The 27898-nt window shown below is 41.0% G+C and overlaps 1 protein-coding gene across 13 annotated transcripts in view; it reads left to right on the top strand.

The window, feature by feature from the left end:
- The window catches only part of ASXL3 (ASXL transcriptional regulator 3), a 149109-nt gene that overhangs the window by 102017 nt on the left and 19194 nt on the right, over positions 1-27898 (top strand). For 12 of the 13 annotated variants that reach the window (XM_038388669.2, XM_038388672.2, XM_043507902.1 and 9 more), the window contains one exon: positions 27521-27617. The exons of the other annotated variant lie outside the window; for it this stretch is intronic. In XM_038388669.2, the coding sequence (XP_038244597.1) occupies positions 27521-27617 (97 nt within the window). The remainder of the gene's footprint in view (positions 1-27520; positions 27618-27898) is intronic. 13 annotated transcript variants of the gene reach the window in all.

Here is a 27898-nt window from a genome sequence, read left to right as displayed (position 1 = left end):
AAAACTCTTTGCTTTTGCTTTGCTCATGACAAATGAACATCTATAAAAGTAACTTCCTTTTTTTAAGCCTGTTTTTTCTGCTGAAATTACCTGTGCTTAGGTTGAGATACTCCAGTATTTCCGCAGTGTTGAGAGAAGGTGATGTATAGTACATATCAGCTACAATATTTGAGCAGAAGAGGATGAGATAAAAATGGTTTGGCAGCTCTCATTCTGTCAGCTTGTTTTTGTCATTTTTATTAATATGTTAATACTGTTTTAACATATAGCCCTGCTATATTAGGAGTGAGTAAGTTCAGCTTCTTTTTCGCACTGCGTTTTTTAGTAGTACAACCCATCATTTTGATGGCTTTCTTTGCAGCATCTCTATTTCAGGCAAAGGCTTTGACATTTTCTGAAGTGCCTCACTAACCTTTCTGTGTTATAACATCTTTCTCTTCAGAATTCATCCTTTGTGTTGTATTGTTTTCACATGATTCATTTTACATTTTTCTCGGTGGAATTATTGTGTAACAGATATCTTACCCCAGATACATTCCCAGTTTATATTTGTTTTTAGCTGGTTGTACCAATGCTCGCTCTCTCTTTTTTTTTAATTGTTCTTTTTCAGTTTTTTATCGTTGGATAGGTACTGAGCTTTCTGTTGTTCATTATAATTGCTCATGTTTACCCATTCAAGAACTACACTGAAATAATTTTAAAGTTGTGATAGAAACACACAAGCTAGAAGGAAAAATTGATAGTACAGGGTGAAGTGTGCCATATGTCTTGTGTACCTAGTGAAAACTGGGCACATTAAAAAAGCCATTTAAATGGCACCCCATTGTGTCAGTAATTGAATATCATATGGTATATTTCTTTCCTTAACTGATTTTTACCTTTGATTTTATTGGTTAGTGTAAAAAGATTAGCATTTTTTCAAGTTTCTTTATGGTACAATTTAGTTTCATAGTGCATGATTCATGTACAATTTCTCAAGTCACAGCGGTTACAAATGTTGAAAAATTCAGTTTTGTATGGGTATGTTCATTAATTTTATGGCACATTTTCAAAAAGACGTACGTTGAAAGTCAGTTGACAGGTCAATGGGACTTAGGCTCTTAAATGCCTGTGCATTTTGAAAATGTGAATTAGGTTCCTAAGTCAAGTGGGCACTTTTGAAATGTTTATCTTTACCCTACAGAACAATGTATTGGCTGCCTTAAAATTTAATTTGCTGATCCAGTGGTCCTAATCTCAGTACATATGTATCTCTCAATAGCTATTGAAGTCAATCTCCTGATAGTGATTTCACACCTGATGGCTTTTCAGTGCTCACAATATTTTGACAAATTTCATATTTCCAACTTGCTCGGATCACCGTTAAGTGACATGGTGGAAAATATACCCATGCCCTGTCTAAACTAGTCTTCCCACTATTGCTCCCAGTAGTGAAGTTGTGCTAGTGGCAGAGCAACTGTGAGAGATTTCTCGAAACCATGCTAATGTATTAAAAATATATATATATGTACGTGAATGGAAAGACTATAGGAGTTGGCTCAAGCTCTTAACTGGGACGATTGTCAAGTTCAGTGCGTTACAGTTCAGATAAACAATGTGTTAAAGGCACTCTTGCTGCTTGCTTGCTTGCTTGCTTGCTTGCTTGCTTGCTTGATTGATTGATTGATTGATTGATTGATTTCCAGTAGAGCCTGAGTCAGGATCAGGGCAATGTCATGCTAGGTGCCATGCAAACACCGTGACATGAAAATTTTGTTTAAATACCATGTTTTTTGAGTCTGCAAACCTATTCACAGTCATTAAAAAGTGTGAATCGGTGTTTGCTAGCACACATAGACTTACTGCTGCGGAAGCTGTTCACTCTGTGCTGGGTTATTAAAACCCTTGTTGCAAGGTGTCCTCACACTCCTTTTTTGTAACATGTCTCACATCCACACACATAAGTGCTTGCTGCAATGCACAGGTCTTGACAGAACTATTGAAATTGCTCCTGGTTGGAGCAAGGCTACGCTTGGTGATAGCCTGCATTGGGGCACTGCACTGTTACAGTGTTAGCTGTAGACTGTAAGTTCATTACAGAAGTTGTTCTATTGCAATTGGTCTTGCCAAAGTTGCACTATCCTCCTACAGTCTGTCAGTACAAGCAACCATTCTGGATAGTGTGCCATGTGTCCTGTACTTCTGATTGCTTTTTTTGTTTTGAGCTAGTGCAACTTCTGTTATTTTATGAATATGAGTCTTCTGTTTTATATGGGGCAGAGCAGGCAGTCTTGAGTGTCTTCTTTCAGTGTTTGCTCAAATCCATTCCATTGTAGGTGTGTGTGCTTGCCACATGCACCAGTCCCGGAAATTTTTAGCCTCAGTGGTATGAATAGGGGACCAGCTTTGGCACCCTGGAGTGGCACATATGTGAGCCGTATATGGGGTGCTGCTGGCCCCTTCCCTCCCTTAGTTCTTTCTTACCTCCAGTGTCAGGGCCTGAAAACTCCTCTTGCTCTAGTAAGTGGTTCTCATTTAGTGATTCTCTGAACTTTTTCTCTTGTAAATAGTTGTAATTAGTGATAGTTAACAGTTCTTAATAGTTTTAGTATACTCTAGTTGATAGTCGTCCCCCCCCCCCCGAGGGATTTAGCCCAGAGATGCTCCCCAGGCTTCAAGCCCTGCAATAGCTGTAAGAAGCCTGTGCCAATCAATGATCCACATCTTAGCGGTTTGATGTGTCTGGGTGAGTCTAACGTTGGTGAGAAGTGTTGCATTTGCAAGGGATTCAAGCCCCAGACCAAGAAGGAAAGAGACATTAGTCTCTGCGTGCTCCTCATACAGTCAGTGCTTCCACCGGCCTCAGAGCTGGCACATTCAGACTTGGTACCAAGTACTTTGGCATTGACAGGAAGCGCCTCCCCTGGCCCTGGATATCTCCCAGTGCCAATCCATTCACCGGTACCAGCCAAAAGAGACAGAAAGCACGCAGGAAAGGTGCGCTCCCCGGGGACCTGCAATGGCAAGGATAAGGGAGAAGTTAAGCCTAGACTGGCTCAGACCATCTCGCTGTCGCTGGAGTGCAGCCAGGCCGCAGCCTCGCCTGTTGGGTCTAGTCCGCCCCACATCTGCCTCTTACTCCAGGGAGTGGTAGAGGCATGTGGTACCTCATGGTGCAGTCCACCCTGGAAGCCTTTTAAGTGGCAAAGGACATCTTCTCCCTCACAGTGCCGCCTACTCCTTAGGAAGAGAGGCCCAAGGACCCCTCCCTCCCAACCATTTCTAGGGAAAAGCTTTCAGTGGCACCCCTACAAAAGTCACCCCTGCAGTACCATACTCTGGATCCATCTCACTCACCAGGGCTGTGCCAACAACCTCCGGAACCATGCTTTGGATCACAGACTCGCCGCCACTCAGCGAGTTCTTAGCACAGAACGCCAGACTCCAAGCACCAATCCCCCAGATCCTGACATCAGTCACCGGATCCATGGTACTGGGCCACAGTGTATTTCCCAACCATCCGGACGTGCTCTCAGGATCACGGGAGGCGGTTGCTGCACCTGAACCTCATCTCTTTCCACCTCACAGCATGGATGCTGCATGACTGAACTCCAAGGAGCATTCCTGCTCCAGTCAGGTCCAGCAGGTTCTTCTGGAAAACAGAAAGCCCTCCACCTGGGCTATCTACCTTGCAAAGTGGAAGCACTTCTCCTTCCGTCGAAGCGGAATAGCTCTCCGGTCAGCGCATCTCTGCAATCCATCCTGGATTACCTCCTGCATTTAAAGCACGAGAGCCTGGCCTTTTCATCAGTCAAGGTGCACTTGGTGGCCATATTGACCTTCCACCTTCAAGTCTACAGTAGATCAGTATTCTCACATGAGACAATAATCAGGTTCCTGAAGACCTTGAGAGACTGTTTCCTCTGGTCCTGGATCTGGTTCCCCAATGGGATCTCAGCCTGGTCCTCTCCAGGCTCATTGGTCCTCCTTTCAAGCCTCTGTCTCTCTCACCAGTCGTGGATGGTCGTATTCCTTCTAGCTGTTACCTCAGCAAGGCAAGTCTCTGAGATTAAAACTCTTATGTCGGAGCTCCTGTACACGGTGTTCTACAAGGATAAAGTCCAACTGCGTCCCCATCCTACCTTCCTGCCAAAGATGATATCGCACTTCCATGTCAACCAGGACAACTTCCTCCCAGTTTTCCATCCAAAGCCTCACACACTCAACAAGGAAAGGTGTCTACACATCCTAGATGTCATGTCTGCCCTGGCTTTCTACCTAGAGCATACTAAGCCCTTCTGCAGATCAACTCATGTCTTTGTTGCAGTGGCTGACTGAATGAATCACCTTCCAATGTTGGCTCAGAGGATTTCTTACTGGATCACTATCTGCATCCATACCTGTTACGAATTGACGCAGTTGGAACTGCTCATTCCACGAGGGCTCAGGTGGCGTCAACCGTGTTTCTGGCCCACGTTCCCATTCAGGACATCTGAAGAGCCGCAACGTGGTCATCAGTACACGCCTGCATGACGCATTATGCCATCACCCAGCAAGCCAGAGATGACACTGGATTTGGCACAGCTGTGTTGCAAGTCACACATCCGTGAACTCCTGCCCACCTCCGAAGGTACTGCTTGGAACTCACCTACAATGGAATGGACATGATCGAGCACTTGAAGAAGAAAAAACAGTTACCTTTCATAACTGTTGTTCTTCAAGATGCGTTGCTCATGTCCATTCCATGACCCACCCTCCTTCCCCTCTGTTAGACTTCTGACAAGAGGGAATTGTGGGAGGGAGGGGGCCATCAGCGCCCCTTATACCGGTGCATATGTGTGCCACTCCAGAGGGTGCCAGAGCCGTTCCCCATGGGTATCGCTCAGGGTAAAAGCCGCTGAGGGTAAAAACTTCCACGTGTGGCAAGCACACACACCTACAATGGAATGGACATGAGCAAAGTATCTTGAAGAACAACAATTATGAAAGGTGAGTAACCTTTTTTTTCTTGTTTAAAAAACAGGGATTTTTATATGGAATATTGAGTCAATTTAATTTTACAAAATATATTAATATTCCCATTGGAAAATATTAATTTCGTGTTTAAATAAAAAGTTTGATACAACACTTTTCTAACGAGAGATGCTCCTCCTACAATCACCCTCTTAAGGGATCCTGCTGGGAACTGTGTTATAGGTACACACAATGAGGAGTAGCACGCAGTGGAGTGGAGCACTGCATAACTGCAAATTAGAACAGATGTCAAGGCTCAACAACCTGCTGGTACCAGTACAGTGAAAGCTACTCTACATAGCAATGGTTTCAGAGTAGCCGCCATGTTAGTTTGTATCCGCAAAAAGAAAAGGAGGACTTGTGGCACCTTAGAGACTAACATTGGATGAAGTGAGCTGTAGCTCACGAAAGCTTATGCTCAAATAAATTTGTTAATCTCTAAGGTGCCACAAATACTTCTTTTCTTCCTACATAACACTGTCACTGTCGGTGGAGCAGCATTGGGGCTTGAGCAGTGGTTCTCAACGTACTTACCTTTGTGCGCCACATATGCAGCTTTCTGTTATGTGGGCCACATGCACACAATATATATACTATCTGTATGGCCCTGAGGATGTCCCCTGGGCCACAGCTGTGTGCTGATTGGACTGCAAGCGGCCTGCAGGCCACAGGTTGATAATCACTGGGTTAGATTGATGGAGGAACAGTACCCTAAAATTCTTGGTTTAGATACATAAGCAGGATGATTTTGGCAGCAGATGGCCCCAAGCAAACCCCTACCTCTTCCCTAGCCACTCCTTCTCCTCTCATAATAAAAATATGGCACGTTACAATAAAGGGTTGGGTGTGGGAGAAAACAGCATTTACTGTTGTATCTCCTTTATTGTTCTCTCCTGTGATTAGCCCCTCCCCCCCACACACACTGTATTTTTAACCAAAAATTGCAGTCCATCTACTCATTTTTTAAAAATCTTTGTCAAGTGCTATTTTTTTTAAATAATTTCCTGTTTTGTATCTACTCCTTTTTCTTCTGGATTGTTGACCTCATATTTTCTGTGTCGTTTTTCTCTTTTCCTACAGGGACACAATCTCCTTATCCTTGTACGTAGGGGGAGGTCATGTGATCTAATGGTTAGAGTAAGGGACCAGGGAGCAGGACTTCAGACTACTATTCCAAATTTTGCCATTGACTCTGTGTGATGTAGGATGTGTGGTTTAATTGCTTTGTCTCTGCTTCCCATATGCAGTTTTATAAACGTGGATATTGTAGGTCTAATTATTATTTGTAAAATATTTGAGATTCCCAGATGAAGTGCTTTAGAAGTGCAGAATATTTGTTCTCTTGGCATTGGGTGAATGATAGCATAGGATTTGGATGTTTTTTTAACTGGAGTTAAGACAATATTTCCATTTTGAACCCCTACAATCAGGCTTTTATATGCATGACTAAATATTTGCACCTGGCTAGTGTGCAAAGTCTTCACAGTAAAGCATTTTATTTTTAATAATTTTGTAAAAGACTCACTTTTCCTGTTTAGCTTAAAATCACTACAGTGTCATGTGAAATTATTGTTTACTTGTTTAAGATGTTTATCTGTTATACTCCACAATTCTCCTATTTTTCATGGGGAGAGGTATACATGTTTTGTTTTTATTAGCAGGTAGGCCTAAAGGCATATGCTTCTTTACACTTATTTTCCCCCCTCCTCCAACTCCTCTCCTCCTTTGCTTTGCTTGATGACTTCACCATTTCTCATCTTTTCAAATCTCAAAGCCTATTAAAAAGGCTGCTCTTCATTCATGCTTTTGCTGATCACAGCCTACAGCACTGGTCTTCATCTCATCGTTATTTTTTGGGGTGGAGGGTGTCTTTAATTTTCCTCATTGTATTATGATCTTTATAAATGTCTCTACTTTGTAACTTGTTCTGAAGCATTTGGAAGTGATACTTGTATGACAGATGCTATATGAAAATAAATTTAGTTGTACTTGTCTAATATGTATGCAATTGAAGGATGCTGTTTGCTTCGGATGTTCTTTTTTTTTCTTTTAATTTGTTGTCGCTTGGTTTTAAAACCTTTCTTATCTTTTCATTTTGCCAGATTTATTATTCTGTTTTAATTCTTCATTTAGTTTCTTGCATCTCAGCTCCACCAGGTTGGATTCCTTTGTTGTTTTTTACAGTACAGTATATTAGAATGCATATAGCTGTCCTGACTGATTTAGACAAGATCTAAATTAACCAAATCACATTTCACTTTGAAAATATATTTTTGTACTTCTGCAGTCTTTCTTGGTGTATTTTCCTACATTAGTGGTGAGGGGGAGGGAAAGAGTATCTTTGTTTTGTCGATTTTTTTTTTTAAATTCTGTAAAAGACTCTTACCATTTTGTTTTGCTGCATTATAGAGCTTGTGGAACAAACCATGTTCAAGCAGAAGCTTTTCCTTGGTTTTCTTTCTGTATCTCCTCTTCTATATACAGATGCAACCCATTTTTCTTGTGTTATGTTGATGCTTACTTGGGGTTGCTTCCTGTTCTGCCTATGAGATAACCATTCTGGGCTGAATAAACTGTAGATGAAGGCTGAGGCCTCTGTAAGAGACATTGTTACTGAGTAAACAGTAATATTCAGATTATCATTACACCAGAATGCCAGAGTTCTGAGGCATAATTTGCAATTGTTTTTTTCTTGGTATCTAGATGAAATGCGAAGTTGAGGTTGGCTATGTTTGTGAGCAAAAAGATACTGAGTTCTGAGGGCAGTAAAGAGTCATCTGCATAGATTTGCATATAGTATGATTACTGGCAACTACCCGGGTTCTGAGTCTGTATCCATTTTGGCATTCTTGCACTCTTCAGTTTTAATGTAGTGTGCTTTATTGTCAAAGAAATGTCCTGATTAGTCACACATTTCCATATGTTCGGTTTGCGTAACCCTCTGATTCCTCATTATCTTTTTTTGAAACTCAGAACCTCCCTCTCTTTCTGAGACTAACAATACTTATTAAATATATTTTGACAGTCTCCAGAAAAGATGGGTTTATCTTCAAATTCCCAGACTATTTTCTCTGTATCATAAAAATCCACGTGTTTGTGTGTGTATATATAACTACACACAGCTTCGCTTCCGTGTTTCAAATTAACCTCTCCTAACAGTTCCTTATCTTCAGTCAACGAAATACAAGTTGCTGCCCTTCTGTCTCTGTTTTTGGCAAGTCTCACTGTTTATAAAATTTTCTGTAGTTTCCAGCTGCCATCATATCTCTCTCATTTCCACCATCTGAGTCCTTGAAAACCTAAAATGTGGTTTTATGTTATACTTCATAATTTTCTGCTCCTTTGTTTATTCCCCGCTTTTATTGCTCATCTACATATGTACTTAGCTCTTTTTTTCTCTGCTTATTTTCATAGGATGCATCATTCATTTTTTTTAAATATCAAAAAATTGATGATGGAGACAGTGAAGTGTCATAGTGGAATTACATGATGAATCCATTTCAAAAGGGCACTGGCAAAATTGGTGGGTCTAAACTTGGCTCTGCCAGTTGTGTTTGATCTGCCTACAAATGCCTGCTGTTGCCATATGTTTGCACCATTCTTGTGAGCAAGGATGTAGACTGATGAAAGGGCTTCATAACTTTTTAATTTTTTCTCTTCTATCTATGTGATTGGAGCTTTCTTTCCCTACTAACTTTAGCTACTTTGCTTTGAAGTGATACACTGTAAAAGCTGGGGTTGACTAAATCACCTTTCCACCAAAAGGCACTTGGTATATTAATTTGGTCTCTGAGAGGATGACTCAGAATAAAATCCCATGCACATTGCCCACCTATTACTTAGAACAGGGATTGGCACACTTTTTGGCCTGAGGGCCACATCGGGGAATAGAAATTGTATGGTGGGCCATGAATGTTCACAAAATTGGGGTTGAGGTGTGGGAGGGGATACAGATGAAGAGTTTGAGGTGCAGGAAGGTGCTCTGGGCAAAGACTCAGGAGTTCGGAGGGTGGGAGGGGGATTGGGGCAGGGGTGCGGGAAGTGGTGCAGGTGCCAGCTGGGGGTACAGGCTTTAGCATGGGGCTGGGGATGAAAGGTTTGGGGTGCAGGAGGGTGCTCTATACTGGGATCGAGGGGTTTGGAGAGCGGTAGGGGGATAAGGGGTGGGGCATGGGAGAGGATCAGGGAGTGCAGGCTCCGAGTGGTGCTTACCTCAAGCAGCTCCTGGAAGCAGTGGTGTGTCCCTTCTCCAGCTCCTGTGCAGAGATCTGTTCGCTGCCCGATCCTCAGGCACCACCCCCGCAGTTTCCATTGGAGTGCGTAGGAGCCAGAGCAGGGCCATGTCGGCTTCCGGGAACCATGTGGTGCGGCCCTGACCCAGCGTCCCGGCCAGAGTGGGGCCGAGCTGCATGGTCTGGCCCCCGACCCATCATGTGGTGCATCCCTGACCCAGCGCCTGGCCAGAGTGGGGCTGAGCTGCGTGGTGTGGCCCTGACCCAGCGTCCTGGCTGTAGCGCCAGACTGGACCAAGCTGCGTGGTCCGGCCCACAACCCAGTGCCCCGGCCGGAGCACTGGAGCCACTGGTGCAGCGCATGGGCCCGTGGGCCATCGTTTGCCCACCCCGACTTAGGATGAAGAGGCTTATGGCAGAAAGTGCCTTCTGAAGGTTTTGTGCATCACATGGGGCAAGTTAAAGAATCTAACTGTAAGGATTCCATTTTTGCACATAGTAGCTGGGTTATCATAAACTCATTTTGGATTTCCTTGCGTCTTTATTCGTTTAGTTTGCTTTTCATGTGTTCTGTGATGTTGATCAGTGTCCCATGGGAAACCCTCGCATAATAAATATCCTCGAGGACTATTACAGCTACCCTGGCGTGAACTACATCATGTCCTTAAAGAAGCAGGTTATCAGCATAGCTCAGCATCAACCAGTACAGGAGTTCTGCTCTTGGGAGGTCTGATTCTGCAAGGTGCTTAGTGTCTGCAACACCCAAAGGCTGAAATGGACATTGCAGGCACTCAGTACTTTTAAGCGGTTTTTCAGGATTGGGCTCCAAGTCTACATGAAAAAAACCCTTATAAATTTCAATACCTTGTCTATTAACAGCACAGATTAAGGAGACAGAGTAGGAGGTTAGGCCCATATAAATGTACAATGACCACAAGCACTGTGAGGATAAATACTGGGGTGCTCCAGGGATTCAGGCTAGGGTGGATGTTTAATATATTAAACAATCTGGAAAAGCAGTTTTGGTGGCAAAATTTGCTTACACACAGTCATTTAGTTAGCAGAGTATGAAAAGTGTGAGAAGCTACTGAAGGCCCTGGCTAAGAGGGACAGTTGGGCCTAATTGTCATATGAAATTCAGTGTAGGTAAGTGTAAGGTGATGTACACTGGAAAGAATGATTTGAAATACTCATTGGTGGTTTCTAAGGTAACTCAGAAAAAATGCTCTAGCCGATATTGTGGACAACTCAGTAAAAACGTCTGTTCAATGAACAGAAGGGCAAACAAAATTTTAAGTTGTATATACAGAGAGAGATGCTGCTGCAAGTATTGTGCCATTATATACATTGATTATAAGCCATCATCTTCAATATTATGTTCAGTTCTGGTCATCCCATCTCAAAAACCAGATAGCAGAAATAGAAAGGGTACAGCATAGGGCAACAGAAGCAGTGAGAGGTATGAAAAGAGAATAAGATTAGAATAATGTCATTTAGAGAGGAGAGAAATTATAATGACATGATGGAAGAATATAAAATAATGAACAGTGTAGGGAAGGTAAATCAGAAGCTCCTCTTTGATCTTTTTTATAATGCCAGAATCCAATGAAATATAAAAGGAAACAAATTTTAAATTTATAAAAATAAAGTACTGTAGTTTCACACAACTAATACATGGAAATCCTTGCCATACCACAAGATGGTATTGAAACCAAGCGTTTATCAGCTTTCATTTTTAAAAAAATAGCTTATGTGACTAACAAAATCTACAGTGACATTAAATTGGCTAATATATTTATAAGAGATTAAAAACCCTTGTACTTCTAGGCATATGCCAATTAGTTCCTGGCATTAGAAAGAAACCTTCCTCTATGGTAGCTTGCCCAATAATGGGCCTTTTTGAGGTCTCTTGCACATTCCTCTGAAGAATAAGCAGTCTGATTCTTGCCTGTCAAGAACGTGATACCAGACTTGATGGACCACTGGTCTAAGCTGGTATGACCAACCGAATGTTCTTATCTACAGAGAAATCCAATACTTTTGCTGTTAGCAGATTATTTAGCAGAAACATTGGTATTTTATCACCGATGCAACCGTTGTTTTGGAGAACTGATAGATTTTCAGGGGAAAGTGGAGCAGTTTAAAATGAAAAACACTATTTCGGGCTTGCCAATCATGACCATGTCCTAGTCATCTGCTTCCATTTGTTGCATTCTGGGCCCCCGGAATGCCTGTCGTATCAGTGGGAGAGTGGCAAACTGTAGAGAGGTGACATACAGAATATTGCAGTTATTTCATATACTAGTTAGAAAATCATGGGATTGATTCTCCAACTCCTTCTTAGCCAGCTTGCGGCTTATGCTGAAGATACTTTTCAGATGGATAAAATGTAAAGTTTTGTAGTAGCCACCCCATGCTTTGATATGGAGAGCTTAAGGTTGTAGAAAACTCCCTGACAAAACTGGATCTTAGGAGATTTGACCAAAGTGAAGGACAAGGAAGATCATTGCTCTGCTTTAGTGTACAGAGCTCAGTCTTAAAGCAACTGAGGCAAAGCTAGTTAGGAATTTCTGAAGACTGAATGTCAGTCTGATTGTTAAACAGCACAGACACTGGCAGGAGCAAATATAGAGCTTGAAATATTTAGGTTCTGTTTGCATAATGAATGCCGTGTTCTGTTGAGTGGCAGCATATTTATTTTTTAAAAGAGTTGGAGTGGGCAGAACAGGTGAACTAATCATAATGCTCTACACAGCCATGCTTGAGATCTGGGATTCAATTTCCAATATTAGCCTCTTGCTTCCCAATTTAGCAGTAAGGCAGTACTTCCAGCCTCTGGTGCAGGAAGTATCTCACCTTGCTCTTTGATGGCCCTCTCCAGCCATAGAGTGAGAGGTATGGTCATACCATAAGCAGGGTCCCTCGCAACCATTCTCAACCAGTGGGATAGTGAGCAGCCATTATGAAGGGTATAAAGTTGAGAAAAATCTCATGTGTGAGAAAAAGAGGCAGGATAGAATTCTAGGGGACAAAGTGTGATGATCCAAGTAGTGTTTTTGGCCAGAATAGTGCCTTATTGAGATGTTAATATTTTCTAAATATTATATGGTCCAGACTGTTGGGTGCTTCTGAGATGATTCAATAGCTTTAATGAATTGCACTGTAAAGCAGATTGTTATATAGCCTGACAAGAGCAAGTTGGGTACAGTGACTTGACTGGAAGGTAGATTGAGAAGTTGAAACCAATAATGAAGCAAATGGGCCTGAAAGTGGAATGCAGCTGCCTTCTCGAGTGCCTTTCTTACAACAAGGAGATTTAGCAACTGGTCAGAGGAGTGATGAGAGTAAGCGTTTGCTGTTTTTTAAGTCGTGTAATGGATGGCAGTTTTATAGGCAAAGGACTGTGATGGGATGTATGGAGCAGGCAGTAGTAGTATATTTCTTTTTAATGGGCTATTTAATCAGTTTTAAGGAAGAATTAAGGTTTGTATCTGAATATAGTATTGAGAACTGACAGGGAGCTCTTCTAGTCTGGTAGTATGTAACTTTGGTACATTGTGCACTTATACATGAATTTTGTACTTGGAAAACAAGCAATTGCACATGTTAAATAAGTAATTGTGCATGAAATGATTGGTTTAACACATCCAATATTCGTTTTCTATAGGCTACTTTAGAGGCTTAAAAATATGTGCCCTCAGTATCCGTCACAGTTATCTGACTGCATTGTGACTGTTCCCTCCACTTCACCAGTGCTTCATTAGAACTTTACTTTCCTTTAAACTGCCACTTATGTATAGAATGCTCTCTCTCATCCGCAAAGCAAGTACTGTCCTCCTAAAGACCCATCTGTAGTATGATGCCTGTGGTAAAACTGCCAGCTGGTTTTGGCTAGATGGATGGCCTGTAGAGATCCATTAATCTCTTCTTTTGTTTAAAAATAGCACAGCTTGTCTATTCAACCTCATGAGCCCATTATTGCTCTCCTCACCTCCCTGGCATTGCAAAGAGGTGCATCTTGCAGACATCTTTTCTTCATCTAGCCTGTGAGCTCTCTGAGACAAAGGAGTGTCTTATTATATGTTTGTACAGTACAGTGGGATCTTAATCCTGACTTGGGAGTCCTTTGGCATTATGGTAATAGAAGTAGAAATAGTAAAGGGCAGTTATGAATGAATTAGCTAATAAACCATCATTCACTGGCAATGATCTTCTTAAGTACAGGTCAGGTTGTCATATATTTTTTAGAAATGCTAGTAAATTGCCCTCCCTAATGGAGTTATTGATGCTCTGTCGCTAGTGGCCCTAAATCACTAACCAAAAAGAGTAAGGATCCAATTTGACTATGGTGGTGCAGATTTCCTCCTGCACACACTGAACCTGTGCATGTGAGACAGGCCCAAAATCAATCAGGACAACTGATGTGCTTTACTCCTTCTACTCTAATAGTGCTTTAATAGGGCTTGGAGAAAATGTCTCACCTATAGTCAATATTTCCTGTGAAGTGGGCTGGTTGTTCAAAGTAGCTGAAAATGTTCAGATCTGAAATTGGGAAATAGTAGTCTAAGTAGTTTAGACAACCTGCTATCTTAAGCAGTTCCATAGGCAGGGACTTTGCAGAAGCTATAGTAGAAGTGAAGTTTGTCTTAGCATCACTCACTGCCATAGTATAGGTTCTAAGGTCAAATCTGACCTTAAATGATCAAATTAAGATTTATCTTTTTTCCCAGTAATGCTATTGTGATTTATGCTGATATTGTCATGTGAAGGGGCTGCTACATCAATGACTCTGGATGGCAAATGGTTTTAGGGTCCTACCAGCCTCTCTGTTTCATGGCCCAGCATTTGGTCATTGATCATCAGCAGGAAATTATGGAAACGTGGGATCCATGAGCCTCTGAATATGGACTGGCATAGTTGGCTCACCTTATGTGGGCATGAGAGAAGTCCATGAGGATTTGGTCAAACCAGGAGTTCAGGTCCAGGATGTGTCTGGCCATGTGCATGGGTCTGATGACCTGTTGGTAGAACAGCATGATGGACATAAAGTCTTGATCATCATGTTGGAGAAGTCTGTCACTATCCCAGGTCCCAGGTTTGGTAGCAACACTCCTTCCACTGGGAATTTTGTGGAGCTATAGGGCATCCTGCACACTACAGGGTACTTCTGTTGATTTTTGTCCTGGGACTTGGGCAACATGTGCATATGGTCAAATAGATCTGTCCTTGGAATGATTCCTCTCTTGTACTGGAGATTTGTTGTGGAGAACATAGACACTGCTCCTCCCCTGACAACTTTGTTTATGTTATGCTTTATGACCAGCAAAAATAAAATGAGTTTGCCGTGGCACATCATCTAACCAAATCTGATACAAGTAATGTGAGGTGTTGGACCTGAGATTGAAAGGTATTGGTCAAATAGCCTGAATAGAGCTGTCATATCTCCGGTGGAAATTTGCACTCCATTTGCACTCCAGGTCTATGGCAACTAGGTCTGCTGGATCCAGGATTCATAGATTCCAAGGCCAGCAGGGACCACTGTGAGCATCTAGGCTGACCTTCTGTATAGCACTGGCCATAGAACTTCCCCAAAATAATTCCTAGAGCAGATCTTTTATAAAAACAGCTAATCTTGATTTAATAATTCAGTGATGGAGACTCCACCATGACCCTTGTTAAATTGTTCCAGTGGTTAATTACTCTTTCATTAAAAATGTAGGCCTTATTTCCATTCTGACTTTGTCTAGTTTCAACTTGCAGCCCTTGGAGCATGTTATATTTTTCTCTGCTAGACCGAAGAGCCCATTATTAAATATGTTTGCCATTAAGATACTTATAGACTGTAATCAAGTTACCCCTTAACCTTCTCTTTGTTAAGCTAAATAGTTGGAGCTCTTTGAGTCTATTGCTATAAAGCACGTTTTGTAATCCTTTAATCATTCTTGTGACTGTTCTTTAAACCTTCTCCAATGTATCAACATCCTTCTTGAATTGTTGACACCAGAAGTGGACACAGTATTCCAGCAGTGGTTGCACAAGTGCCAAATATAGAGGTAAAACAACTCTATTCCTGTTTGAACTTCCCCTGTCTATGCATCAGAGGATTGCATTAGCCCTTTTGGCCATGGCATTATACTGTGACCCCAAATCTTTTTCAGAGTCCCCCATCATGTAAGCATGGCCTACATTTTTTGTTCCTAGATGCATACATTGCATTTGAATACAGCTTAATGTGTATATATATTTTGCTTGTGCCCAGCTTACCAAGTGATCCAGATCGCTCTGTATCAGTGACTTGTTCTCTTCTTTATTTATTACTCTCTCAATTTTTGTGTCATCTGCAAACTTTATCAGTGATGATTTTATATTTTCTTCCATATTAGTAAAAATGTGAAATAATGTAGGGCCAAGAACTGATACCTGTGGGACCCCACTAGAATCACACCTGTTGAATGATGAATCCCCATTTTCAACTACATTTTTAGACCTTCAGTTAGCCAGTTTCTAATCCATTTAATACATGCCATCTTAATTTTATATTTTTCTAGTGTTTAAATCAAAATATCACCTGGTAGCATATTATGTCTTTATCAACCATACATACAATCTCATCAAAAAGAGGTTTGATAGGATCTATTTTCCATAAATGCATGTTGGTTGGGATTAATTATATTACCCTCCTTTAATTCTTTATTAATTGAGTCCTGTATCAGTCACTCCATTATTTTGCTTAGGATCAATGTCAGATTGACAGGTACATAATTACCTAGGTTGTCCAATTTAACCTTTTTAAATATTGGCACAACATTTGCTTTCTTCGAAGCTTGTGGAACTTCCCTGGTATTCCAAGACTTACTGAAAATCAGCATTAACAATCCAATGAGCAACTTTGCCTAGCTCTTATAAAACTCTTGGGTGTAAGTTTTCTGGACATGCTGATTTAAAAATGTCTAACTTGAGTAGCTGCTGTTTAACATCCTCCTGAGATACCAGTGGAATGGCGAGATTATTATATGATATAACTGCATCATTTGTTTTTTTTCTCAAATACTGAATAGAAATACACAGAAATGTATATTCAACACTTTGCCTTTTCTGCATTATTATTGATAATTCTACCATTTCCCTCTAGTAATGGACCAGTGCCATTGTTAGGAACAAGTACAACCATTGTAGCTAGTAGCCTGTGTGATGGTAAGCATTTTTGCAGTTTAAAAAAGCGTGTTTCTGAGCATCCACAATTCTGTTGCTGTGCAGAATGGTGGTCTTTAAGAGCTGGTGCCGAATTTGAGAGTGGTAGTAGTGACTCTGGAGGCCTGCTTTTTAAGTTGGACTTTAAGACACAGGAAATAGCAGCAACAGTGCAGAGCCACTGGTTAATTGTCTCTGCATCATATTTTCCACTTAAATGCTAAAAGGTGTCATTGCATATTGTGGGTATATATAAATATGTAGGTAAACCCTGATTTCCTTTCACCTATATTTGGTTGAAAAATATTGAATTTAATAATTTCGGTAGGAAAAAGGGACACTTTTTTTTTCATGAAAAATTTTGCAAAAAGTTTCTCCATTTTTCCAACCAGATGTTATCCAAAATGCCCTTTTCCACAATCTCATGGTAGAGTATTTTATATCCCTACATAGTTATAAAAATTGTGGCTGTCCTCACAGAGACCTTTACTTGTAATGTAATATAATTAATTTTCTTTTAAAAATTTGGAGCTTGTATTGCAACCTAAAACTGCTTGCTTCTTGTCAGTATTAAGTGCTTTCAAAACTAACGTTACACCTCAAATAAATAAATAAATAAATATGACAAGATGTATTTTCTTACAGCCCCTTATCCTCTTGTATGTAATTCCTTTTAAATACCTTTCGGGAATTCAAGGCCTGTTTTTCCCCCAAGACAAAAATAAAGGCACAAAAGGAGTTGCATAGTGGTTCATAACAAGTGTATAATTATGTGACATAATGCACTTAAATTAGAGGGGCCTTCACTTTTAAAGTTGTGTGTCCTTTTTTAGTAATGTGAGATACTATTGTCAGCTCATACAATGTATTACTTTCTGGGTTAATTGTGCTCGGACATATAATTTTGTATTTAAGAAATGTATGTGGTACTGCACAGCAGCTATGTAGAAATAATTATTAATAGTTTTATAAATAGGCGAAAGAAATAATAGATTGGCCAATTCAATGCCTGCTCAGGTAACAGCAGCTGTGTGGAGCAGAATGCATCCATGTGAATATTGCTGTGTAACTCCTGAAGTGCGAACAACATTCGTATTCTAATGGAACTGCAAAAAACATAACCACATTTTATTGCCATGCAGATTCTGCAGTGGGGGAACCATCAACAAAGGAGTTAAACTAGACCTTGGTAGAAAATTCCTAGTCAGTTAAGTTTTGTGTTACTGTTTGGCATTGCCATGTCCTGTTATGAAAACAACCACTATTTTCTTAAATAAAAAAAAATACTCTTAAAGTTTCTGGTTTTAATTCTTCATAAAAGATTTTTGTTTTAGACTTACCACTGCCATTATGCGTACTGGAATTCAAACCCTGACAGAAAAAATATAAAACTTTCAAGAACTCTTTGGAGTTCCACTTCATTAATGCATATGTGTTGGACAACATTTCTTAAAGACCATAAAAATTAATAGTGTATTTAAAAAGTGCTTTATTGGCATGTTTCTCCAAATTCTAATTTAGCTCTAGCTCTTAATTGTGCTTGTGCATGGATGGGATATAGAAGTAAATACTCCCTTTGGCTTCAGAAATGTAAATTTTTTCTTCTTATGCTTTTTCAATTCAGGTAGAAATTCATCCTCTGAGATGTGCAATACACACAAAGGTTTAGATGCATGATGCATGAACCACCACCTAACACTTTGGGACTGGAGGACTCTTGATCCTCTTTTTAAATCTGGTAGAATCTAGGAAATTTCTGAATTCTGAATTCACTTAGCTGTTATATTGATAGGAGGATTTAAAACAATTTTTTTCCTGTCACTTGTGACAGTCTTTTGTTTGGAACTAGAATATTGGTGAGGAGAGTAGGGAGAAGCGGGGATGAGTAATCTGGGTTTTTTTTTTCCCCTCCTAGCAATTGGATTCTTCCTTGTTCCTGGTTTGCTCCATTGAAGTGGAGGAAAGTTCAGTGTTCTAAAGCACCTCGTTGAACTGCTGCAATCCTTGAATCCATTTCCTTACTACTCTTAATTAAAGTAGCAATAACTGATAGTAGGCTTTCTTATTCATAAGAAATAGAGATGGAAAGCGACTTGGGCTGGTTGGAAAATAAGAATTCTGTTTCACAAAAATGTTGAGGTTTTGGTATATATTTCCATTCTGTTATGGAATGAAACCAAGACCTTTTGGGTTTATATTTTTTTAAAATGAAACCCCAAAAACCAGAGTGGCAGAGGGAATACACAATAGCAATAGACAAGTGATTCGGGCACTCAAGTGGAATGTGGGACACCCAGGTTCAGGTCCCTTCCAGATTCGGACCAGGGACTTGAACCTGCGTCTCTCACATCCCATGCGAGTGCCCAAACCCCTGGGCAGTTGGCTTTTCTCTCTCAATTTTCATGATGAAAGTTTCACCAAAACTTAAGTTTTAGGGGGGGTGCTCTGCCTGACTTAGAGCAAGGATCTGGCTCTCCCACACTGAAGGTGAATGCCCTAGCCACTTGTCTATGCTGGGGCATGCACTCTCTTCCCCAGGTCAAAACCAGGCAATATTTCCCAACTAAACCTTTGTTGAAACCAATACGCTTCTGCAAAAAGTTTCAATGTCAGCAAATGTGCATTTCTGACTAAAAATTTATTGAAAAGTTCCCATCTAGTAATAGAAATGACTGATATGCTCATCCCTGGCAGTATAGGATTGTTTTCTACAGTAGATTCTTTGTCCAGCTAAGTTTTTATGTGAGACAGTATCATATAGAATACAAATATAATAAATCTGGTGCTCACTGTTTACTAACGTTGTGATTTTTGTCAAAGCATGACTAAATCTTAACAGACATATTTGTAAATGCTTTTTACTTACTGCTTGTAGTTATTTTCCTTCTAGAAACTGAATCCAACATGCCTTGAAGTCAGATGGGCATGTTGCCATGGCCTTTAATAGATGCAGGTTCAGATATCATAGTGATTTTTTCCCCTGTAATAATTGATCCATTGTCTTACTAGATATAGAAGTTAGAGTAGGGTAATTGTCAGGATCATTTTTTTCCTGTTGGGAAAAACTGTATCACATTAACTTTTCTCCAGTGTTTATTCTGAGGGCATTCTGTGCCAAAAAAAATAAATTCTGTGACAAAAAACAAAAACATTCTGTGCACAGTATTTTAAAAATCTGCGAAGTTGTGCAAATTTTATTTGTCAAATAAATGTGGAGGTTCCAGCATGGCATTGGGGAGCACAGGCCACTGGCTGCACAGAGGTGGGAGATCACTGTGCAGCTTCCCCCTGGGACACTGACTAGGTGGTGAGGCTACAACCCTGACAAGGACCAGGCCTGCCGCTCTGTGCCAAGTACACCAGATGTGGGCAGGCAGGCTCAGCAAGGCAGGATCCAAGTGTGGAGGAGCTTAGTGTTGGGGGATCCGGGTGTGGGAGAAGGTTCTGTGTGGGGTAATCTGGGTGCGGGTGGCTCAGAGGGGGATCCAGGTGTGTGTGGGGGGAAGAGATCTGGATGCCCAGGGGCCTTTTGGGGGGTTCTGGGTGCAGTGATAATGGGACTTTGCAAGGGGGTCCAGGTGAAAATGGTTGGGGCTCAGTAGTGGGCAGTGTCTGGGTTTGGGGGGATAGAGCTCGGCAGGGGGGTCTGGGTGTGGGGGGGCTTAGTGGTGGGTCCAGATGCTGGGGGAGTGGGGTTCATTGGGGGGGGGTTCTGGTGCAAGGGGGTGAGGCTTGGTGGGTCTGGGCATGAGGGGTCTGGATGCACAGGGATTGGGCGGATGGGGGAGCAGATCCCTGTATAGAGATCCTTCCCCCTGCAGCTGAGGAGCGAGGGATGCAGTAAGTGTCAGGGGCAGAGTTTGCTGAGCTTCCTACAGCCAGGAGAGAAATCTGGGAGTGGGTCTGACACAGCCCCGGATGCCATGCCAGGGAAGAGGAAGTCCCAGTGTCCCCAGCACAGCTGGGACTAGCAGTCCTGCCCAGCGCAGGGTAGAAGCCACCAGCCAGGTCTTCCCAAGTCCCTCCTCTTGTCCCAAAGTGATTTACCTCTCTGCTGGCTGCCCTGGGCACCTGAAACATACTGCTGAGGAGGGTTGCATGACCACTTTGGTGGCTTTACTTTGCTTCTGCATCAGAAAGTCATTTTTCTGTGGGGAAGCAAGGAAGTCTACAGGGGACATAAATTCTGTTCATGCGCAGTGGTGCAGAATTCGTCCAGAAGTAAATGTTTCAGCATAATTAGATTCAATGGTTAGAAATTAGAATTTCAACCTTGAAATAAGATGCAGTTTCCTAATATTGAGGGTATTAAACATTGGAACAGCTTACCAGGACAGGTGGTGGATTCACCAGCTTTAAAAGTCTTAAAGACAAGTTTATATATCTTTTTAAATGATAGTTTTAATCCAGCTTCTAGGGAAACAAATGTATGGCCTGTGTGCACAAGGGTCAGGGGTTGGGTAGTTGTGATGTTTCTTCCTAGCCTTAGAGTCTGTGCGTCCTCTTTACTCTCTAACTTCATAGTCCATGGAGAGAATAGGAAGCTATGCATTGCTCTCATCAGGCTCATGCCATTTTCAGATCTGCATTAAGACAATCACTATAAACAAATCTCATGCTTCAGAGCTTTAGCTGGCTGCCAGCTGGGGTCAGGAAGAATATTTTTTCCCGCGGATGAACAATTGGCTGACTGCGTTTTGGTGTGTATGTTAGTTGAGGGTTTTTGTGTTGTTTTTTGTTTTTGTTTTTTTTCTTTTTGCCTTCCTCTGAATTATCAAGAATGGTCACAGTTGGAGATAGGACCCCAGACTGGGTGGACCAGTGTTTGAGATGATATGAAGAATCCTCTTTCTGAAATGATTGGTGGGTGTATCTTGCTCAGATGCTCAGGGCATAGCTGATCGCCAGATTTGTAGTCAGGAAGGAATTTTCCTGCAGCTCAAATTGGCAAGGACCTTGGGAGTTTTTGCCTTTCTCTGTGGTATGGAGTAGAGATCACCTGCTAGGAACACCTGAGCGTCTCTTATCAATTCCCTGCCATTCCAGGGACATCAGGCATTGGTGGCATCTTGGTCTCCCCTGTTTTCTGTCTATGGCATGTAGCAGTTTAGTCTCTGAGGACTGAAATGCTTTAGTCTAACCCAATTTACTGGTTCAACATGGGATTGTAGGTGAAATTTAATGGCTTGTGATTACACAAAGGTCAGACTAGAAGATTTTCTAATGATCCCCTCTGGCCTTGAGCTATATGAAAACTATAGGAGTACTTGTGGCACCTTAGAGACTAACAAATTTATTAGAGCATAAGCTTTCATGAGCTACAGCTCACTTCATCGGATGCATTTGGTGGAAAAAACAGAGGAGAGATTTATATACACACACAGAGAACATGAAACAATGGGTTTATCATACACACTGTAAGGAGAGTGATCACTTAAGATAAGCCATCACCAGCAGCAGGGGGGGGAAAGGAAGAAAACCTTTCATGGTGACAAGCAGGTAGGCTAATTCCAGCAGTTAACAAGAATATCAGAGGAACAGTGGGGGGTGGGGTGGGAGGGAGAAGTACCATGGGGAAATAGTTTTACTTTGTGTAATGACTCATCCATTCCCAGTCTCTATTCAAGCCTAAGTTAATTGTATCCAGTTTGCAAATTAATTCCAATTCAGCAGTCTCTCCTTGGAGTCTGTTTTTGAAGCTTTTTTGTTGAAGTATAGCCACTCTTAGGTCTGTGATCGAGTGACCAGAGAGATTGAAGTGTTCTCCAACTGGTTTTTGAATGTTATAATTCTTGACGTCTGATTTGTGTCCGAGCTGAAATTGTGGAAAAGCAGCATCGCTTACCCCATAACCTCAGCCATGCAGAACACAGTGCCATCCACAGCCTCAGAAACAACTCTGACATCATAATCAAAAAGGCTGACAAAGGAGGTGCTGTCGTCATCATGAATAGGTCGGAGTATGAACAAGAGGCTACTAGGCAGCTCTACAACACCACTTTCTACAAGCCATTACCCTCTGATCCCACTGAGAGTTACCAAAAGAAACTACAGCATTTGCTCAAGAAACTCCCTGAAAAAGCACAAGAACAAATCCGCACAGACACACCCCTGGAGCCCCGACCTGGGGTATTCTATCTGCTACCCAAGATCCATAAACCTGGAAATCCTGGACGCCCCATCATCTCAGGCATTGGCACCCTGACAGCAGGATTGTCTGGCTATGTAGACTCCCTCCTCAGGCCCTTCGTTACCAGCACTCCCAGCTATCTTCGAGACACCACCGATTTCCTGAGGAAACTACAGTCCATTGGTGATCTTCCTAAAAACACCATCCTAGCCACTATGGATGTAGAAGCCCTCTACACCAACATTCCACACAAAGATGGACTACAAGCCGTCAGGAACAGTATCCCCGATACTGTCACGGCTAACCTGGTGGCAGAACTTTGTGACTTTGTCCTGACCCATAACTATTTCACATTTGGGGACAATGTATACCTTCAAATCAGCAGCACTGCGATGGGTACCCGCATGGCCCCACAGTATGCCAACATTTTTATGGCTGACTTAGAACAACGCTTCCTCAGCTCTCGTCCCCTCATGCCCCTACTCTACTTGCGCTACATTGATGACATCTTCATCATCTGGACCCATGGAAAAGAAGCTCTTGATGAATTCCACCATGATTTCAACGATTTCCATCCCACCATCAACCTCAGCCTGGACCAGTCCACACGAGAGATCCACTTCCTGGACACTACGGTGCTAATAAGCGATGGTCACATAAACACCACCCTGTATCGGAAACCTACTGACCGCTAATCCTACCTACATGCCTCTAGCTTTCATCCAGATCATACCACTCGATCTATTGTCTACAGCCAAGCGCTACGATATAACCGCATTTGCTCCAACCCCTGAGACAGAGACAAACACCTACAAGATCTCTATCATGCATTCCTACAACTACAATACCCACCTGCTGAAGTGAAGAAACAGATTGACAGAGCCAGAAGAATACCCAGAAGTCACCTACTACAGGACAGGCCCAACAAAGAAAACAACAGAACGCCACTAGCCATCACCTTCAGCCCCCAACTAAAACCTCTCCAACGCATCATCAAGGATCTACAACCTATCCTGAAGGACGAGCCATCACTCTCACAGATCTTGGGAGACAGACCAGTCCTTGCTTACAGACAGCCCCCCAATCTGAAGCAAATACTCACCAGCAATCACACACCACACAACAGAACCACTAACCCAGGAACCTATCCTTGCAACAAAGCCCGTTGCCAACTCTGTCCACATATCTATTCAGGGGATACCATCATAGGGCCTAATCACATCAGCCACACTATCAGAGGCTCGTTCACCTGCACATCTACCAATGTGATATATGCCATCATGTGCCAGCAATGCCCCTCTGCCATGTACATTGGCCAAACTGGACAGTCTCTACGTAAAAGAATGAATGGACACAAATCAGACGTCAAGAATTATAACATTCAAAAACCAGTTGGAGAACACTTCAATCTCTCTGGTCACTCGATCACAGACCTAAGAGTGGCTATACTTCAACAAAAAAGCTTCAGAAACAGACTCCAACAAGAGACTGCTGAATTGGAATTAATTTGCAAACTGGATACAATTAACTTAGGCTTGAATAGAGACTGGGAATGGATGAGTCATTACACAAAGTAAAACTATTTCCCCATGGTATTTCTCCCTCCCACCCCACCCCCCACTGTTCCTCTGATATTCTTGTTAACTGCTGGAATTAGCCTACCTTGCTTGTCACCATGAAAGGTTTTCCTCTTTTCCCCCCCCCCCCTGCTGCTGGTGATGGCTTATCTTAAGTGATCACCCTCCTTACAGTGTGTATGATAAACCCATTGTTTCATGTTCTCTGTGTGTGTATATAAATCTCTCCTCTGTTTTTTCCACCAAATGCATCCGATGAAGTGAGCTGTAGCTCACGAAAGCTTATGCTCTAATAAATTTGTTAGTCTCTAAGGTGCCACAAGTACTCCTTTTCTTTTTGCGAATACAGACTAACACGGCTGCTACTCTGAAACATATGAAAACTATGAAATCTTTGTATATAATTTTTCTTTAGTTTCTGGGTGCAGTAAACTTGTTTAATGTATTTCCTTCATGCTATAGGTTTTGTGTCATTAGATCAGATGATTTGCAAACCGTTTGTTCAAATTTTTCAAGTATTCCATTATCTGTTCTTTTTCAATAGCTAGTTCTAAAAGATCTTCTTCTTTTTTTAAGTTTTCAGACTTCTCTATTTTTCTTCTTGAATATAGATTTTAAAAGGAGTTTAACATGTCAGCTATTTTTTACTTCTTCTTAGTTTAGCCTCTCTTATTCACTGTAACCTCTTTGGTTATCATTAACTCACTTTGCTTTTCTGACATCCTCCTTTTTCCTTTAAAGCTTTCACTGATTGAGTCCGTTCTTCCTTTTCTGTTCTCAGTACAGATTTTCTTTAACCTCAGACTTTTGAGTGTATTTTATAAAGTCACAGTATCTGGCCAATTCTTATTTCTTGTATTCTTTTTCAAAGGAAATTTTGACTGCTGTGCCTTAATTATTTTGGGTCATATCCTCAGTTGATGTGAATCAGTGTAACTCCACAGTGGAGCTATGCTGATTAACCCCAGCTCAGGATCTGACTTGCTGTCTCTTAGGATTCTACAGCCTTTAACCACAGCAGTGGACTTTAGTGCTTAATCATATTGCACTTCGTAGATTTCTCAAACCCCCAAAATTGGCTTATCTGAAATCTGTTACTCCTGCATTATGTCATTCCATTCCTTAATAAAGTGAGTCTAGATAGTGGTCACTGGTTCAGTGCTTCTCTACTGTTCTTTCCTTCTCAAACAGTTCCTTCAGATTAGTTAAAAATAATGGATCATGTGCAACTTCTCCTCTAGTTGGAGTGGTTTCACTTTCTGGCCCATTAAATTGTTTTCTGTATAATTTAGGAACTGTTTGTTTAATGTCTTACGGTTATATTTTTTTTTTTTTACCCAACAGATGTTTGTTAAAATCTCCCGTGGGCACTGGAGCCTAAGAAACTAGTCTAGGAATTTTTTGTTCTGTCTCCTGTTCTCATGATCTCCACGTGGTGTCCACAGTGATTTCTGCTTTGTTTTTCATTCCTTGCATCTTTACCCAAAGAATTTGTACACCATATATTTGGTCATCTAAATGTATCTTTCTAGTAGTATACTAGATAGTAGTTTCTAGTAGAAACTAAATTCTCACCTTCTTTATCAGTTCCTCTTTCTTGGATGTAGATCATCTTCTCTCTTGCATCCGATGAAGTGAGCTGTAGCTCACGAAAGCTTATGCTCAAATAAATTTTAGTCTCTAAGGTGCCACAAGTACTCCTTTTCTCTTTGAAATCTCCACTTTGGTTCACGCTAGACCCTTCTGCTGATCAAAGTAATGCTTGGTCAAAGGCTCGACCTTGGTCCCTTTACGTGTGTGGGGTGTAGAAGCTCTGCAGCAACAGTACATTAAGCTTTGGAGCAGGAAAGGAAGTAGCATATTACTTGCCAGCAACAGCTTCTGTTGTATTGACTTTGCAGGGAAATGCCATTGCTGTGTTCAGACAAAAAAGAAAAGCAGCTTAAGGCACCAACCCTGCAAGGAGACCACCCAGACAGACACATGTGTCCTCACTGAGCCACATTGAAGTCAGTGGGGGTCCTTTACAGTTCCCAGCTCCCAGACTGCACCTTGATCAGTCTACCTGTTTTCACTACTTTGCATTTTAAAACATGTTCTTTAGTTCATAAAACAGAGTGTTATGGGTTAGGTCATAAGCTGTGAAATGATTAAATTTGTAAAACTATGCTGGAGAGTGAGAGCAGCGTTAGTTGTAAATTAGGAAAATAACTAGGTAGATATGGTTAAATATTATTAAATGTGGCTGTGGCATCTGCTTCCTTCTCTATTTCCAGATTTGGGATGGAGGAGGGCAGTTGGAGTTATGGTCATAGTTAAAATTAGTGTGCTAGCATGCTGAGAATTGTGACGCTTTGCACTAGCAGATGACAGAGAAAGCAATCAAACGTTTATCTCTTAGCAACCTGAAAGGATGTGTATAATAAACTATATTGAGTACAAGGTACCTTTGACCTGAACAAATTGGCTCCTACTAAAGCCCTTTCTGTCTGGTGTTTTTATCTTTGTTGTTGTTGTTACAGGAAAATTATTATAGATGTGATGTTACGCATTTTTATGTATTGTAATGCATTTTATTTATTGATTTTCCTAGTTAATAAATTATTAGCTACAGTATTTCAACATGCACCCATGAAATTAAAAAGAAAATGTGTCCAGCATGCCATAAAAAGAGACTCAATATTAAATTGTTTTAATCACTTATTTCAGATGAGGTAGTTCAAATAATATTTTCATAATAACTCTGTTTTACATATGTAGAAAGTAAAAATAATTACTGTTTTAGAATACCCACCATTTTTACCCTTTTGATGCCTATAAAGTTACATTTACAGGGTTTTTGCTGTTTTTGTTTTTATTGATAATGTTATACTAGTTTTATTTTTCTTTCTTTTTATGTTTTTGTTAAGGAAAATTGTTTTTCTCCACCCTGCTGTCAGCAAGTAGGGTATATTAGATGTCATGGGAACTAGGTTTCTTCAGCACAGATAAATATGCTAAAGTTACTGCCTTTATTACATTTAATTAGTTTGTTTCTGTACTATAGTCCAGGAAGATGCACAAGAACAATAATGATCTGGATTTTTGGTTGTGTACAACAATTCTAGGCATGTTAGGCCCAAGGTAGATGGCTGTGATTAAACCACATCAATCAGTTGTAAATTGAGTTATCATCAGCAATACTCATGATTTATGAAGTAGCACATGCTGGATTAGGCCACTTGCATTTACAGTAATGACTATAATGAAAATGCTGTTTTAATACTAGTAGTTGATTTCCTTTGTTATTCCTACTTCCTATCCCTTCCCATTCCCCTTAATTGGAACTCTATTCTTATGTAATCTTAGTTGAAGCTATTTCTGACAGTGTCTTCTGCTACCATCGGCTTATTTTCTAGATGGGAAGTGATGGAGTTTTGCGCCTCAGTAGTTCCGCTCTAAATAATGAATTCTTTGCATATGCAGCACAAGGGTGGAAACAACGATTGGCAGAAGGTAACTCTCTACTTGTTCCAAATATTTACCAAATATTAATTTTTATGAAGGATGCCTTTTTTTAGCCAAAATAAAAAAATGTATATTTGAGAAATAATTTTAGAATGGAAAATGCAGTACAGCAGAAATTCAGCAACACTAATTGCCGATTCAGTTTTGAATTTATTCTAGAGAATCTCTTTTCAGTTAATAATTTTATAGTTCGCTATGGCAGCTTATTTGAGCAGTTTAAAAATAACTAAATAAGCATTTTCATCACTGTCAGCTTTGGAAACATAAAT

This window comes from Dermochelys coriacea, chromosome 2 (genome assembly GCF_009764565.3).
Source record: "Dermochelys coriacea isolate rDerCor1 chromosome 2, rDerCor1.pri.v4, whole genome shotgun sequence".
Classification (NCBI taxonomy): domain Eukaryota; kingdom Metazoa; phylum Chordata; order Testudines; family Dermochelyidae; genus Dermochelys; species Dermochelys coriacea.
Note: the sequence above shows the minus strand (reverse complement) of the source record. Positions and strands in the feature narration are given on the sequence as shown.